This window comes from Octopus sinensis, linkage group LG2 (genome assembly GCF_006345805.1).
Source record: "Octopus sinensis linkage group LG2, ASM634580v1, whole genome shotgun sequence".
Lineage (NCBI taxonomy): Eukaryota > Metazoa > Mollusca > Cephalopoda > Octopoda > Octopodidae > Octopus > Octopus sinensis.
The window spans coordinates 97651706-97669754 of NC_042998.1; the positions used below are offsets into that span (position 1 = coordinate 97651706).

General features: G+C 34.0%; 1 protein-coding gene across 5 annotated transcripts in view; it reads right to left on the bottom strand.

Annotated features, from left to right (window-relative positions):
• Window positions 1-6085: 6085 nt before the first annotated feature.
• Window positions 6086-18049, bottom strand: part of LOC115232512 (influenza virus NS1A-binding protein homolog A) — a 31235-nt gene continuing 19271 nt past the window's right edge. For all 5 annotated transcript variants that reach the window (XM_029802420.2, XM_029802418.2, XM_036498560.1 and 2 more), the window contains 9 exons: window positions 16425-16556; window positions 14359-14477; window positions 13445-13564; window positions 12513-12645; window positions 10829-11080; window positions 9167-9412; window positions 8941-9066; window positions 7313-7486; window positions 6086-6615 (listed from right to left, as the gene is read on the bottom strand). In XM_029802420.2, coding sequence (XP_029658280.1) covers window positions 6224-6615; window positions 7313-7486; window positions 8941-9066; window positions 9167-9412; window positions 10829-11080; window positions 12513-12645; window positions 13445-13564; window positions 14359-14477; window positions 16425-16556 — 1694 coding nt within the window. In that variant the 3' untranslated portion in view covers window positions 6086-6223. The remainder of the gene's footprint in view (window positions 6616-7312; window positions 7487-8940; window positions 9067-9166; window positions 9413-10828; window positions 11081-12512; window positions 12646-13444; window positions 13565-14358; window positions 14478-16424; window positions 16557-18049) is intronic.

The window sequence follows — 18049 nt, forward strand, 5'->3', positions numbered from 1 at the left end:
ATGGGGAATTTTTTAAACTCATTCCCACTTTCTGTAGTACAGAGAAAAGCTGAAAGTTGAAGATTAGCATATGAGAGCCATTAAATCACAAAACCAAAGGGGCTGCAAAATTGGTTGTAAGTTCACAGAGGAATTTGATGTAAGGGTCAGTAGGCATTCACCAGGCTTCTTCAGTTCTTTAAATATTTCTAATGGCAATGAAGCAATCCAGAACCGGATGTCTGTGCAAAGTTTTCCATGCTTGATGAAATGGTTCCTATTGTAGAATTTGTAGCTGAAGAAGTTCCAATCCCGGAAGAATGGGCTAGCACAAACTCCAAGAGCCATTTGAGAAGATACTTTGCTCAGTGTATAAGAAAGGAGCATGTAGGAATTTGATACTATGTAGTTAGTATCAAATTTCTACTATTTCTATGTAATCAGTATCAAAGAATTCAGTACAGAAAAATGGGTACACAAAAGGAGGGCAGTGAAATCTCCAGGAGACTGATTAAAGAAAAAGGACTTCACATGCACATAAGTAATTAGCAATATAAATATGCATGAAACGAAGTCTCTGAACTGCTCTGTTGGCTTGCAAAGTGCAGTAGATATTTTCAATAAGTTAAGTGAGTTAGTGCAGATGGTAGATGTAGTGACAATATAATAGGCAGAGTAGAAGAGAGACTGAAGAAATGCAAGGATTGTTAACTCTGTAAACAGTTGTAAATAGCGCAAGGAGTGTGGTACTACAGAGGCTTAAATTTAGGATTTGTGGTGGTTGAAGATAAATGGGTCACACATGGTCTTTTTGATGTACAGTCTGAGTTGGAAAAAAAATCAAGTAGCACATATGTGAGTTGAGAGAATGCCTGAACGTTAAAAGTATATGCTGATGTAAGGAGAAATAACTGCACTAGTAAAAACGGGAATGGGCAATAAGGGTCTGATATAAGAGCTGTGTACAGACAGCACAAAGTACCTACAACAAAGACTAAGTAAATCACAATAAGGAGTGAAGAAGTCAGATAACAATGTGTCAGACCTCGTCTCTTTCTCTCTAAGTGCCACACCTGTTTTACAGGCATCAGTAACTATAGAACTACATGCCAAAGTCTGAAGATTCATGGTTTTTCTTGAAGGAAACAGCAGTAGTTTCCCATTGCTTTCTGTTGGTTTATTTACAGTTTATTCTGATAGTCAACTGTTCTGAGCTTATCCTTGAGGCACAGAGTATATTTAACTTTTCAGTAGAGGGACTGGTTCACGATATCAGTATGTGTCCATACATTGGCGGGCCTGTGTGACACACTAAAGGGATGATCTGGAGGTCAGTCCTCCTCAGTCTTGTATACCTTAGTCATAGAACCAGTTTCTGTTATGTGATCCATAACTATCAAGTACTTTTGATAGGTACTGCCATGCTGGGTCAGAGAAGACCTAGGAATAGCAGTGACTAAAGGGTTACTTGACACTTTCCAAAATTCCTGAACTACTTAAGCTGGAACCTCACCACTAAATGCAGTTTAATACCTTGCCCAGATGAGATAAAAGAGATTCAGTTTTTCATATAGAAAAATATAAGGGTGAAGGAACTCATTAGAATAGTAACTCATCATCATTGTCGTTTAACGTCCACATTAAAAAAATAACAAGTCTAAGTATGACTGGGCCAAACTTCTTGGATCATATAAACAAATTTAGCCTTTGACAATTCTCCTTTAAACATCAGTTTTCCTGTAGACTTCATAACACCTTTGATCTGATATATATATGACCCCTTTCCAGACATTCAAATGCTAACCATGACATTGCTACCACTGTTTAATTATTGGAGACATGAGATAAGGTGATGAAAAGATGTTACATTTGATGAAGGAGATGACTGAAGGCAATACATGATGCTGCAGAAAACCCAACTTTCGACAAAAGTTTAATGCATGCACTCCTGCCTTGCCTATATTTTATTTAGTTTTTGTATGCATCTCCATCCATCTAAAGCTCCTATACCCTCATAGTTACTCCACCGTCTATTCTAAATGCTGTCCTACTCATGACATACTGAATATCACTTTTCCCCCCACACCTCAACCACCTATATCCTGCCTTCTTCCCCATCATGTTTTTGTTATTGCCTTCTGCACAGTGGCAGCTCGTGCATAGGCACTGCGGAACTGCAGCACCCCCTATTTCCACTTGATATTATCGATATCATTCAATATGAGTCCTTTTTTTTTTCTTTAATTCATTCCTTATACTTGTACATTATATAAAATCTTTAAGCTTAATGTCAGTAGCCATCCTCTAGTTTATGAAAAAAATACAAAAATCCTTGTATAGAACTGTGCGCTTCACAGTTCCAGCAACACAGCATTTGGCTGATGTGCGCATGCCCACATGTCTGAGATAGGAAGCTTCATGCTAGGGAGAGATACTCATAACCATCACATGAAGTAACTGTGAAAGGTAATGTTTCTTTTTGTCTGTGTGTTGTGCTTTAAAAAATATTTATATTTTTGAATGTGATAAACTGTAGAATAAGATTATTATCCTGCTTCCAGCATCAGTGTTCCTGCCAAGATTTGAAAAATAGGGCAGATTTTCCCCATTTATTTTGTGATTTGGGGGGGGGGGGTGAAAAATAAAGGGGAATTCATGGCAGTGAACAAATTAAATACACTACCTGGCAGTGGCTAAAACGTGAACCAATCAAGTTTATGTATAAACATTTTTATGTTTGTTTCCCTTTACACAATATTAAAACGGCTAAAAATTTTCTGAAGCAGCACCCTAACTAATTTTATCTACAAGCTACCACTGCTTCTGCAACCTTTACCTGTTCTCTTCAATTCTCATCACTATGCTCTTTTGGACATGTTACCTTATGATGTCTTTGACCCCTTGTTATCATCTTTCTCTCTCCTCTGCACCACTTCAGACACTCAAGCATAAAATGCAGTAGCACACATCTCTTTCTACTCCCTTCTTACCACCCTTGTAAGAGACTTTCACCAATTTCCTGATATTAAGCTTTCCCTTACCCTTCCATTATCCAGTTCTATATCCTTCCTTTATGTATCATTTAACCCATCCACGTATAATGTAGGGTAGCACTACATCCTATGCTCAACCTTCTGCAATGCCTTATCACACTCACTAGCACTCTAACATTACTTTCCACTTCCCTCTCCCAACAATAAACTTACTGATTTCAAATTTTGGCAAAAAAGCCAGCAATTTTTGGGAAGGGATAAGTTGATTGCATTGGCTCAGCATTCAACTGGTACTTATTTTATTGATCCCAAAGGAATGAAAGCCGAAGTCAACCTCAGCATGATTTGAACTCAGAATGTGAAGACGGACAAAATGCCACTAAGCATTTTGCCTGGCATGCTAACGATTCTTCCTGCTCACCTTAATAAGAAGCTTAGCTTAAGTTGTAGGGATTCAAACCCCAACTGCAAGATATTCAGTCAGAGATCATGAGTAAGCCACCACCATTTCACGTGACTGATCTATATTTGAATTTGAAATTTTGGCGCAAGGCCAGCAATTTCTGAGAAGGAGGTAAGTAAATGACATTGACCTCAGTGCTTAACTGGTATTTATTTTACTGACCCCGAAAGGATGAAAGGCAAAGACAACTTCAGCAGAATTTGAACTTAGAATGTGAAGACAGATGAAATGCCACTAAGCATTTTGCCTGGCATGCTAATGATTCTACCAGCATGCCACTGTAAGAACAATCTTGTGCCGGAACTAACAATCCAACTCATGCTGGAATGTCAGATTGACTCACCCATATACTTAGTCTACCTGCATATCTCCACTCTGGTTTCTCCTCATGCCAAGCAGATAAATCTTTCGCCTTTTACTTCACCCTGCCGTATCAACATTACTTTGTTTCCTTTTCTTTTATCCCAACTATGTTCCTTTTATTATTCTCCACATTACCATCCTTGCACTATAAATCTGTTCCTTACATTATAGGTTACTCTTTCACTTAGCAAGCTGCAAGGCAACTTCTGTAGAACTGGTGCCACAAAAAAATGCACCAAGCACTCTCTATTGTCAAACTGCTAAGTTACAGGGATGTGAACAAACTAACACTAGTTAAGTAGGAGTCAAACATATAAACATGACAAGCTTCCATACAGTTTCAACCCACCAAGTTCACTCACAAGGCATTGGCTGACCCAGGGCTATAACGGAAATATTTGGCAAAGGTTCCACACAATGGGACTAAATCCAAAACATGGTTGCAAAATAAGCATCTTTACCACAATATCTGTCCATAAAAATAACTAGCCTATCTGGTAGGGAATCGAATGCTAATGTCCCATGTGGCAGGTAAAATACTTGCCACTATTCTACTGAGAACTAGCTAATTAAAATTTCCATGTTGAACCTTACATTATTTAAGAGTAAAAAAGAAAAAAGGTGCCAGGCAATGGGACTGAACCCAAAACTGTGTAGTAGCAAGGCAAGCACCTTAACCACACAATCATACCTGCACCCAAAAAAATAATTAGCTTCTCTGGCAGGAAACTTAACCACTATTCTATTGAAGACTAGCTAATTAAATCATGTTGAATCTTACTTTATTGAGTAAAAATCATTTATTCAAGCATAGTTTGAATTGTGATTTAGTATACTCAGTCACAACGCATACATATGTTAGCAGTAGAAACCATGCAAGCTGATGTATATAATGTACTTGGATTTCAGTGTCAGAAGCCTAAGATCATTAGGTGTGAAGAAGCTTTTACTTGAGTCATAGTGTCTCATTAAGTAATACATGTCATTTCACACAGGCAACTCTCATGGTACAAACCTATGATCAAATGCACTAACTATGAATCTATGTTAGGAAACTTATTTACTTCCCTAGCTGCAATTCATAACCAATTATTTTTGCATGCCATGATCAATTATCAGATGTGGAGGTGTGGTTAAGAAGCACAATTCCACACCATGTAGTCTCGGGTTCAGTGCCACTGAGAGACCTGGGTGTCTTCAACTACAGTTTTGGGCTGAATATCTTGTTAGTGGATTTGATAGACAGAAACTGAAAGAAGTCCATTGTGTGCATATGTATGTTCAAACCCTTGTCTTGATCTCATGTGATGGTTATGAGTATCACTGCTATACAATTCCAGTCTTCCACAAAAAACATATCAGGCCATGGGAAATATCCATCATGCTAAAGGGTTGGCAACAGGAAGAGCCTCAGATGTAGAAAATCTGTTACAAAATATTTTGTCTGACCCAATGCAAGCATGGAAAAAGACATTAACTAATGATGAATTCCACAGAGCCATTAAAATGTATTCCAGTGTCAATGTCTGACTTTGCATTAGGGCTCTCAAAGAATTAAAACAAGATTAGCCCTTCTCATAACTTATCAGCAGTCTCAATACAAGGACTATGTTGTTCATTCTAACAATACGCTATATCATCACTTTCTCTACCATGACTTGCGTTTCAACTCCCCCACCATCACACCCTTATATATTTTTCCATTTGTTATTGTAAAAGTTGAGGTTAAGTGATAGGTGTTTACAGTTGAGTGGGAAATATATCAGAATAGTTTGATAGAAACAGTTCTCTCTATATAAACTAATATTACACATCAATCAGTAAAGTCGTCATATCATATTTTCCATGTGCTTGAATGGGTTAAAGGGTTGCATCAAGCTCCAATGCCAGCTTTGACGTGGTTTCTATGACCAGATACCCTTCCTGATGGCAACCACTTTACAGAATGTACTAGGTGCTTTTCTTATACCACTAGCACCAGTGAAGTTGCTCACTCCAAAATGTAATTTTCTTTTGAAATCTTACATTCCTTTACAATTTTGTGTCATATTTTAAAAAGTCTGACAGGAATATGGTCAAACAAATAAGAAAATAAAATCAACAAAACTTCAGGGGAGGGGATATTTTTTATTTATATTTTTGAGATAATGCCAATGTTTTTAAATGAGATAAAAGAAAAACTGTATAAAATATGTTGTAATTTATGTTTTTTATGTTTAAATTTCATCAATATTATGAAATGCAATTTCACATACAAATATTAATTGACTAATGTTTGTTTTGTTGCTTTTTTTTTGGTGTGTTGAAAGTGAGTGTTTTGAAAGTGTGTCTTGAGAACAATTCTAAACAGAAATGTCATAAAATGAAGATGAAGTTATACAATGAAATTATATTTAAAATTATGCTTTCCTTTTTAAAAATACATCTAAATAATTCCATTAGCACAATTATTTAATGGTATATTATTATTTTGTGCTTTTGAATGACTCTTACGAGCTTTTTTACTTAAGTCTGTCACTTCATTATGATCTTTGTTAGATTCTTCAGCATTAGAAGATAGTTGAAAGATATTTTCAACTGGAGAATAACAGCACCATTCTTCTGACAACGGATTAAAATATTCAAGGGAATCTAAAAATTTCTTGCCACTAAAACCACCAACAGCAAAAAGTTTGTTTCCAAGTGTAACTACACTAACATTGGCTCTGTCCATACCAAGTTGAGGGCCAAGACTCCAACTGTCATTTTCTTTGTCATAAACTTCTGTAGAGCGTAGAGAACGTGTACCATCACTGCCTCCAACAACCATGATTTTGCCTACATGAAGAAAATAAAAAATTGAAACACTTGTTTATAAGGACAGGAAAATGATTTTACAAAAACCTTTAGATTATTTTACTTCAATAAAATTGAAGCTGAAAGAGTTGTAAATGTTAATAACCAATCAATCCAATCTAAGATTTTGGCTTTCAAACTCAAATGTATTGATTTTCTTGCAACTTATTTTTAAAGTCAATATGTGTATGAATGCATATTCAGTCCCAAGAGTTCAATGAGATAAGACCTCCCCACTGATAAAAAAAATAGTACTCAGATGATCTGATAACTTATTCTCAACAGTTATAACGGATAAAAAACTTTTTCTTTTTTTTTTTTTACTGACTAAACGATTTCAGTTTGCAACAGATTTAACATTTCCTGCAGCATTTATTTAAAAACTTGATGCATTTTTAAGTAAATATGCCTAGATTTCCAGTCTATTCAGTTTGATTTACAAGGGAAATAACTGTCTTTCTTGAGAAAAAATGAAATTTGTTCAAATACAATCAAGATTGGTAAGTCAATATTTACTTAAAATATTAGATATATTGTGAAATCATTTAGCTCATTAAATGTCTTAATCATGTCCAAGTGAGAAAAGAAAACTAACACAAAACTAAAAAAAAGAACATTAAAGAACACTGAATCAATGAAACTAAAATTTAAATAACTTAAAGAAAGGACTAAACATTACCTTCAATAATGTCTGCACCAGCACCTCGGCGAGGAGTATTTAGACAGCTATATGTTTGCCAAACGTCAGTATTAGGATCATAAACATTGACAGAGTTCAAGCAATTCCAACTGCTGCTACCACCAATAGCAAAGATTTTACCATCATAAGTGCAAAGAGCAGCTTGAAAATGACCTATCAATTAAAAAGCAAAGAAAAATTTTCCTGAACAACATACAGTAATGAAAACAGCAAAAAAGAAAAAAGAATTCCATTGCAAGTCAATAAAAGACAATATTACAATATTTTACCTTAATTTATTTTAAAATACTTTTAATAAAAACTCAAATACAACAGAAACTAAGCGAAATTCACTAACAGACTCTGATGATGACTAAAAGTAGCAAAAACATAGAAAGGTAGATATCTACAAAGAAAACAGTCAATTACAAATTTTTTTAACATGATGACGGAAAGTTTCATAGGACTAGACACTGCAAGTTTAGATATATTTATGATTGAATAATGAGCAATAAATGTTATTGGCACAAATTTGCAGTGGAAAGATATAGTTGATAGAAACTACACTTATACACATTATTTCACCAACCTTGGAGAAGGCCCCCAGCAGATTATGAAGATTGAAACAAAATATAGAATAACAGATATTAGAAGCAAAAACAAGATTACTAATAAATATTACCATCACCCCTGCCAACTACTTCCAAAATTGCACTTAATTTGAGTGTCCTATTCTTATTTGCATGTCTTTATTTAAGTTTTTGTTATTTTATTCTATATTTATTAACAAGTAATTTTCATGATAATTCTTATTAGAACAGTATTAACAGTTACGGTAAACTTTTAACTTCCTGTAGAACACAGTACCCAACATGTCAGCCAGTCCTGAAACACCCAATAATCCCTAAGAGATACTGCTTTCTTTGATTTGAGTTTCCTACAGTCGAATGCCCTTCCTGACACTAACTCTTGCCTGTTTTAAAGCAGGGTACCATTTTCCTCACCCCAACCACCCAAAGCTTACTGCCAGGACGTGTTTTCATGGCTAATTAAATAGATATCATCTATACAATAGTACCACTGTTTAGTGTTAACATTTATGCAGCTATAAGCTTCCTTTCTTTTTGTTTCATCACACAACACTTATTTTTTGACAAGAACAAAATTTTGAACTACTTTACTCTCAATTGGTTTCATTACTTATCAGTTTTAAATTTTATTTGGTGGTATCAGCTAACATCAATAAATGATGGTATTTATTACTTTAATGTGAAGTTTGCTTTTACAAAACAACATTCATCAACATTGAATGTCCGTTTTCTGTACTGGCATGTTTTGAACAATGACAGAAGTTGGCAAGCCTTTCTACAGCTGGATGCCCTTCCTAATGCCAACCACTTTACGGAGTGTACCGGGCACTTTTTATGTGGCACTACAATTGCAAAAAAGGCAGTATGTTGATATTATATTAAAATGAAGTGCTAACCTAATAATGTACATTCCTGAGAGTCAATGCTCACCAATCAAGAGGCCAAAAATAAGATAAATGGAGCATTGCAAGATAATGAATTCTAGATTGACAATCATTATATAGTGAAATCAAGAATTTATTTTACACAATTACAAACCTTCATTCAGTAAAGCAATGCTGTGCCATTTGTTAGTAACTGGATCATAAGCTTCACAATCTGCAATACAGCGTTGACCAGTGCAGCCACCAATGCAATAGATCTTGTTATTTAGTGCAACAACACCTAATAAAATAAAAAAAATATACACTTGGCTTAATGGCAAACTTCAAGTTTAGAAAAATATTCAAGATTTTGTTTATCAAATTCAAGAAAAATTACTTACCAGGACATGAGCGTTCTGTCTGCATATCAGCAACAAAAGACCATTTGTTAGTTTCTGTGTCATAGCATTCTACAGACCGCAGTTCATGGTGACCATCAGAGCCACCACATGCATACAGCTTGTTGTTAAGAACAGCCACAGCAACACGTCCACGTGCAACTTTCATTGGTGGCAAACTTGTCCAAACATTATCCTGAATATTAAACATCTCAGCACTTCTCAAACATTCACCTCTCTCGTAACCACCTAGAAAAATGAAATGAAAACATCTTCATAGAAATGCTTACAATCAAGAATTATTTTAGTTGTTACTATCATTCAGTAAAGCATTTATCAGTAATATAGAATGATAAAACTGGAGTATACTCTTTTTTTTTTTTTTTATACGTGTTTCAGTCATTTGACTGTGGCCATGCTGGAGCACCGCCTTTAGTCAAGCAAATCGACCCCGGCACTTATTCTTTGTAAGCCCAGTACTTATTCTATCGGTCTCTTTTGCTGAACCGCTAAGTGACGGGGACGTAAACACACCAGCATCGCTTGTCAAGCAATGCTAGGCGGACAGACACACAAACACACACACACATATATATATATATATATATATATATATACATACATACATACATATATACGACAGGCTTCTATCAGTTTTCGTCTACCAAATCCACTCACAAGGCATTGGTCGGCCCAGGGCTATAGCAGAAGACACTTGCCCAAGATGCCACGCAGTGGGACTGAACCCAGAAACATGTGGTTGGTTAGCAAGCTACTTACCACACAGCCACTCCTGCGCCTATGTTTTTTTTTTTCAAAACTTGTGTATTTTGTTTGAAGGTGTTTAATCATTAGATCTAGTCCAAAATTTGCTGTTTAAAACATCCAACCGCATGTATCAAATGGATCTCCACATTTATATTCGTAACATATGTTTATCTGAACTGTAATGTTCATATTTTTTAATGTCTTTTCCTTATCTTTCCTTACACTACTAGGATCAGTGTACTAAAATTGCAGCTACTTATCCACTCTTAAACAACATCTCCCCGAGAAATTTTGCTGTAAGATAATCCTGGTACAGCTGCTAGTTTACAGGTATTTCCACTACAGTAGGTAATTTTTTATTTCAGCTTTTTATGTCCTATTAGATATGCCATGGTGTGAAGTCTCTCTACAATCTAAAAGGAGAATCTAGATTGCATATTATAAGTGAGTAATATATTATTTTATGTAAAGAAATAATACCTGCATCAAAAGTAATTTCAGTAGTTTCTGGTAAAAAATAATGTTTATTCATTTGTATGAATGTAACAACTGAACACGTCAATATGGTTGCTAGAATTATCAGCCTAGCACTCTAAAAATCCTCAGGAATTAAGAGACATTAAAACTTTAATGTTTTTTAATAATTTTTTCGCTTTCAAAACCTAATTCCTGTAAATTATAAAGAGCGCGCAATGTTCACTAGTATAAAAGTTACCTCCCCTGATATACCAACAAATCATTTTACAACTATCCATCATTATTATCGTTTAACGTCCGCTTTCCATGCTGAAATGGGTTGGAGGGGGAGCTATCCAGACTTCAATTGTCTGTGGTGGCAAGTTCTATAACACACTTAAAACAGAAAACAATGAAAAACGTGAAAGAATGGTTACTTACCAACAGCAACAAGATTTTTATTGAGTATTGCAAGTCCAAAACTGCATCGTGCTGTACTCATTTGTGCAAGGAGAGTAAGGGAGACGTTTCGTTCAATAGATCCAGGTCTACTAACATCAGTGGAAGGAACATTGGTAGGCGACTCTGGGTCAGATACTGTACTACTTGGACTATGAGGTGGACATGGTCTTAAATGGAGGGTGACAATGGACAAAGAACCATTCATTATAGTTATTCCAACTGAGGTACGCTCTGCAAATAAAAGATAAATGAAAAAAATTAAGCTAAGCAACTTCAAAAATGTAGTGTATGTTGTAGAAAACAATGAAGACTGGATGGATATTATTACACAATGTAACTGCTTTATACAGCATGATGTTATAAACTGTTAGTACATGAAGAAACAATTATATTAAAATGATTGAATAGTACAGTAGTGGCACAGTTTGAAACTACAAGAATTGTCATAGGGCTTCATTTCATGCCAATAAGTTGTAATTACAGCTTTAAAGATATTTAACTCTTGCAAAAGACTGAGTCACAGGAATTTGATGAAAAATGACTATATAATAATTTGCATCATTAATTCATCTAGAAAGTCATGAGCATTACTCATATTGACCAATGAGAAGTTTTACAACTGCTGTTCTAACTCAACTCTGGCTGTCACATCTTTTATTCCAACAGGGTGAGCTACAATACAAAGGTGCCAATAGCTGTAAGAGCACAAGACCTCTTATTACATAAGTGAAATTTGGTGGTTCTCAAAAATTCAAAAGTAATAGGTGAAATTTATTCAAAACAGATTTTTTTAGGGTTTCATTTACCTTGCAAGTAAATTGCCTACTTGAACTTCCTGTCTATCTGTTAGGCATTATTTCAGTATGCAACCATTTCTCCCCTTGCTTTAAAATTAAAGCACTGACTTGATTTTTGTTGTTTCATTAACATATTCCTTGACCCAACATTCCTTATGAATTCCTCTGAAACCAAGTGTCCCAATTGGCAATTCAGCCTTTCTTTAACTACTCACTAACTACTATTCTTCTGCACATTCCAATGATGCACTTGATCTTTTTCTTTTTTTTTTCAATATATTGAACTATTTGTACTTCTTTAAATATTGACTTTCAGACAATAGTAAATCAATTCTTACATTTTTGACCCCTTCATGCAGGACCTTTTTTTCTATCATGATCTACCTGTAAAGATGTTTTGCATCGATTACTATACTATACTACATAGGAAGATCAGCTATCTTTGTTTTTCAGTTTGAAATTATGCAATTAATCATGACATTTCTTCTATGTTCTACAAAGATGTTAGGAAGACAGTTTCAATAAAGAAATGGAATTGGATCACTGCATAATAATCAACCATAAAATGGGGGGGGGGGGTTTTTTTTAAATAACAGCAAACTATATTAATTTCCTTGATTTTGTATTAATGAAATAAAATAGACTTTTGTAACAGATGCACTCCAGCATCTGGCATACAGGCATAGTGTCTCCACAGTGTTTTCTACTGCTACAATAACAGCCTGTTTTGTACAGCTGACTTGTGTTGTACCTTCTCTACTTACCTACTCACCTCTTTACCCACACACCTTATACAACCACTTCCTCCCAGAACATCAGCACTACTACTACTACTACCAAGAAACAGCAATAAAAAAAATACTAACCTGCTGATTGGTATGATGCTAGTAAAGACCATTCATGTTCACTCTGAATCCATTCACAATCACCAGAAGCAAGTTTTCTCAACTGATTTGGAGAAAAATTACTTGCATCCATTTTATTTTTGCAATTAGCTAACTGAAAAAGTACAAACAAAAAGTCACTAATAGAATGAGTGTTGAAAATAAATATTTCTTATCTGTTTAAATAAAAATAAGTTGCTGATAAACAATATGAACAATTACTATACACATCTACAGCAAAATTGTCAATTCTTTTACTGGTGATGGTCTCATTGAATTATAAGCCATGCTTGAAATTAAGAAATTCATCCTCAAATTTTCCACAACAATATAGAATATTAATTTGCATGCATTGACTGTGCTTAAAGATTGAATAATTCTTATAGCATTTTATCAACAGTGAAATAAGAATCTAGAATATAGAAAAAAAAAACTATCATTTCATTGCTGTTAACTGCTACTATCAAAATCATGCCAAGTCCATTAAACACTGTTACCCTGTTCCTTATGACAGCTTTTTATAGCAAAACAGAATATTGGGTGGTTGCTATCCTCATCCTTGAAGACTCCTGTTGGACAAGACACCACTGTCACAAAATTAAATATCAACCTCAAATGTAGACACTGCAATTTTGTAAGCTACCGTACAGTCCTCCTTTATAATTGTTATTTAGTTTCAGGTCAGACTTGACTGAGCAGACATGATCAGCCTGTCTTTTGAATAACAAAGACTTAGTAGCTTTCAAAAAATACCGCAATGTGCCCTTCATTGGTATACCTATTTTACAGTTTTGATATTGGGTGTAACTAATTGCAAATGCACCAAGCAGTAAAACTTTCAATAGATGCAAAGTTTCTGAATTATTTACACCAGGATAAAATTTAAAAAGAAATATATAACTGTTGTGGTTTACCTGCTTCTTCTTCGACAACAGTTTGTAGTCTTTTATCATATCATCTTCCTCTAAACTAGAGTCATCCAAAAATCCACAGTCTTGTAATGTTTGATTGTTGTTTAGATAAAGCATGTGTGTCTAAAGTTAATTAAAAATACAGAGAGAAAAATTCTTGAGAAGAATTTAAATAAAAGAAGTGAACTAAATTAGATTTTAACACCATGTATTACTCAAATCCACCTAATAATGCATATTCCTCCCCATTCTGACACATACAGCCTGAAACCAACCAATTTTGATTATATTTGTTTTCAAACAAGTAATGAACTCTCATCTGAGAAGGAAAAAGAAAAAAAAAAAAAAGATCCCTACCTCTACCATTTATTTACATTCTTTAATGTTTGCTATTAAAATCAACACACATACAGCAGACTTCTTGCAACTGTTTACAGGCAGGGCTTTTTTATTTTATTTTTATTTTGAAACTTTCATGCATACTCTGATATGTTTCTGAAGGTTGTAACTCAACTAGTGTATTTCATAATAAATAAGTTGCAAAAGTCAGGGTGAAAACATTTCTTTTATTGTGATGTTTCTCCTATGTCTATTACAATTATTACTAGCAACTGTCTTTTTTTTTTAGTGTATCTGTCTTTAATTTTTAATCACACATAGACAACATTATTTTTTTAGCACAATGACAATTTACAGAAAAACAGAAAAAAGAGAACTAAGTCTTTTCTACAATAATCTGATCACAATAATTATAAGTATTTGAATAACAATTCCATTTTCAAGTATTTTCTGCATTATCATTACAAAACTGAGGTAAATTTATATAAAGACGCTAAGAGTTAAAATTATTTAAAAAAATTTTAGCTACTAAATGAATGCTACAGAGAAATTAGAAAAAATTAAAAATTTCAACAAACCTGTTCAGTGAGATAATTGAAAGAGCCTCTAGCTTGAGCAAGCATATTTTTAGCCCAATTGAATACCAGATGAAATATATGAGCATCAATTTTGTTACCAAGAATAGTTTCATCAGCACCTAATTGGAAATAAAAAAAATTTTTTAATTAATTAATATATCTAAGTTTTTCTTAAAAGAATTTTTCAAATTAAATTTTAAATATAAATTAATTTCAGTAATATTATCTGTCTTTCTCCTAGTTGGAACAAATTTACAAATTATGAAATATTAATGTCTTTTTAGAACTGAAAACGGATTCAAAATCTCATTAAACTAGAATGACAGATTTTAATTGCTCTTCACTGTCAGGACATTATGTCAGGAATGCCAATATTTTACGAAAAACATTATTTTGATGGGTTAAAAACCTGAGAAAAATAGTTATGATATACTATGCATTAATGTTATCTTCATGTAGAGATATAATGTTGGAGATATTTAGTTTTTCACCCAATTTGGTTTGTTATAGGTTAGTCAAAAAAAAAGTAATTACATAACCTTTCTGCAAGTCTGCAATGATTAATGAAGGAGAGGGAGATAAACAAAGAAACTATAACACTTGGATTACTGCAGTAGGAAGCAGTTGTTTGCAACATGGTGGATTAAAGGCAGCCAAAAGGCCAGCAGGTGCTGTTTGAGTAACAGATACATCTGAAAAGCTTAACCAGAGTCTTTCATAAAAGTCATTTTCTCAAGGTACCAGGTGATTGCCAAGTGAACAATTTAACCAAATATGTGTGTGTATGATGGACTCTCCTATTGTTAGACAACGTAGGAGCGTTTGACAATTTCTTACTGAACAACCACAGGTAATTTGTTTCAGTGATCAAATGTTTGTGTATTTCTATGCCAGAAATAATCCAAATTTCTAATGGCAACACTTTAAGCTAAAGTGAAACACTCAAATCACTAAGAGCTGATATAGAGTATTTAAAAGTACATCAAAAGCCATAAAATTGCACTATGGCAAATCTACCCATCACCTAACATGAAAATACACACGTAAATCACTGGATGATGAAGCATACATTTTTAAATGTAATACTTTTTTTTACTGATTTCAGTTAATGGATTATGGCCATGTTAAGGCACAGCCTTAAAAGTTTTTGTGTTTATAAATATTCTATTTTATCAATCTTGAAAGAAGCCAAAATGACGTAGTCCTGGTGTTAAGGGAAATAACTCAGTCTTTAAACACACTGTCACAAGCACAAAATAAAAATTCTAAAAGTACTATCAAAAGTACTATTTGCATCACCGGTCTGGAACTCCTATCTTGCCCAGGATATCAATCGTCTGGAAGCCATTCAGCGATGTGCAACCAAAAGAATACCTTCCATCAGGCATTTGCAATATTCTGAATGCCTTACTTCACTGTGCATGGACACATTGAAACTCCAACGTCTGGCAGCTGACTTGGCAGACACCAATAAAATTATCAACCATCTTACAAACAATAACTCTGAGCACCTTTTCAAACTACCACCCGTCTAACACCCGTGGACATATTTACAAAGTCAGAAAACAGCACAGCTCCCATGACTTTAGGAAACATTTTTTCACGCTGAGAGTTGCTGAAGCATGGAACAAACTGCCGGCATCGGTTGTTAGTTGTCGGAGCACTGCATCCTTCAAAACTTCCATGCTTTCTGAGATTCGCCAACACGAAACCTGATTTTCTCCCCTCCATACACACACAAACATGTATCTGACTCATACATTGTTCACTTTCCAGACATTTGTACATTATTGCATACACTTTATACGCACTTTCTGACAAGTTGTGGTGCACCTGAGCACTGTATACAATAATTTCATTATTATTATTATAATTATTTTTTCAAGCTCTCTCAGTAAATGGTCCAATAAATATGCTACTTTATTAAAGATTTATATTGTTTTCTTGAAATTTTTAGAAACAGTAATACATTTTATCAGATTGTAAAGAATACAAAATACAGCAGATCTTTACTGCTCATATTGGTCTAATTTTTTTTTTTCTTCTTTTCATCAAAAACTACTTACCCACTATTTCTATGAGGATGCGAGGTAAAACAGACAGCTTATTACTGTTTATTACATCAGCAACATGTTTCTGTATATAAGCATCTATTTGTGTCTTTAACTGATCATTATCACCTGCACACCATCTGATTTCTGCAACAAAAAAACAATAAAAATGTGATACGGAAAAGAGATTTGGCATAAATAACATCTACATCAACCTGTATGTATATATAAATATGCATGTGATCAAGTATATGTACACGTGTATATGAACCATGTACATATAAATTTACACACATGTTTATAAGCACATACACACACACACACATACATACATACATGCTTAACATACACATCTACACTCCCTAACACATGCTCACAAACCAACAACATATGACTGTCTTTTCAGCTTATCTCAGAATAACTACTTTTAATAGAAAGTATTAAATGGGAAGTAGAACTGTTAGTAAGTGATGTGTGTTGTGTACAGAAAAATGACACTACAAAAGGTGCATAAGCTAGATTTATTACAAGAAAGTAAAATTATGGTAATTTTCTCTAGATAGTAATAATTCTAATACTGGAGGAAGCAGTTAAAAACTTAGAAACAAAGTGGACACTAATATAATGAAGTGAACCAAAAATCCTAATATAACACCTAGTGAGAACCAACCATTATCTTAAATTCTGGACAAGAAAAGCAAGGAAGACAAGTCAAAATTTAAATTTATTAAAAATAGAATGCAGTGGGGAATGAGCTTGCCCTTTGGTGGTAAAGTGACAACTTGTGACATAATCCTCCTCACAGTCTAAACAGTAAGGTAAATCTTAAGTATATAGGACTTTTGTGAACACTGAATGACCTAACTTAAAAGAATGAGTGGAAAAAATACCTAGGGGTGTTCACTGTACAATGAAAATGAAATTAGACAAGGCCCTAACTGATAACTAGGCCATTAAACAATCAAATTTATTGGTGTGATCAGACAATATGACTATAAAATGAAGAACAAGGCTCCTGAATTTTTATCAAGCAAATGGATTATCAATAGCTTCAGATTTATTAAACCAGTAAGCCACATCAAAGTGGAATTAAAACTAACTAATCTTAAATCTGTTTTTCAAACTAAGTTTATAACAAAATTTAACCAGCAAGAACATTTTATAAAGATTAATGCTAAGTTTAGACTATCAATCACGAAAACAGCAACAGAAGTTTGGAAGCTAAAAGATGCATCGATTAAGAGTGGGTGACGACAGAAACGTCCACACTAACTGCTACTTAACTATAGTTGAGGGCTGGTCAAATAGTAATATAGTGGAATATAAATGCTAAAAGATAAGCAATAGAGAATGAAAAAGAAAACAAAAAAAAACCAGAAAAACTATACCACCACAAATTGTCACAAGCTTTTTTTTTCTTTTTTCCATGTTCCACAGTGAGAGGATGAGTGGTGGAGTGTTATTTTTTTTTTTATTCTGTGAAATAGTATTATCAACAAAGGGACAGTGAGGAAGCATGTCCAAACTAATTTTAGCACATCTTTCAACGAAAAGAAAGATATGAAAGAGTCAGTCTTAGATTACTGAAAATGTACAAAGGGCTATAATGAAGTTAGTGTAGGAAAAGTTGAATACAAGAT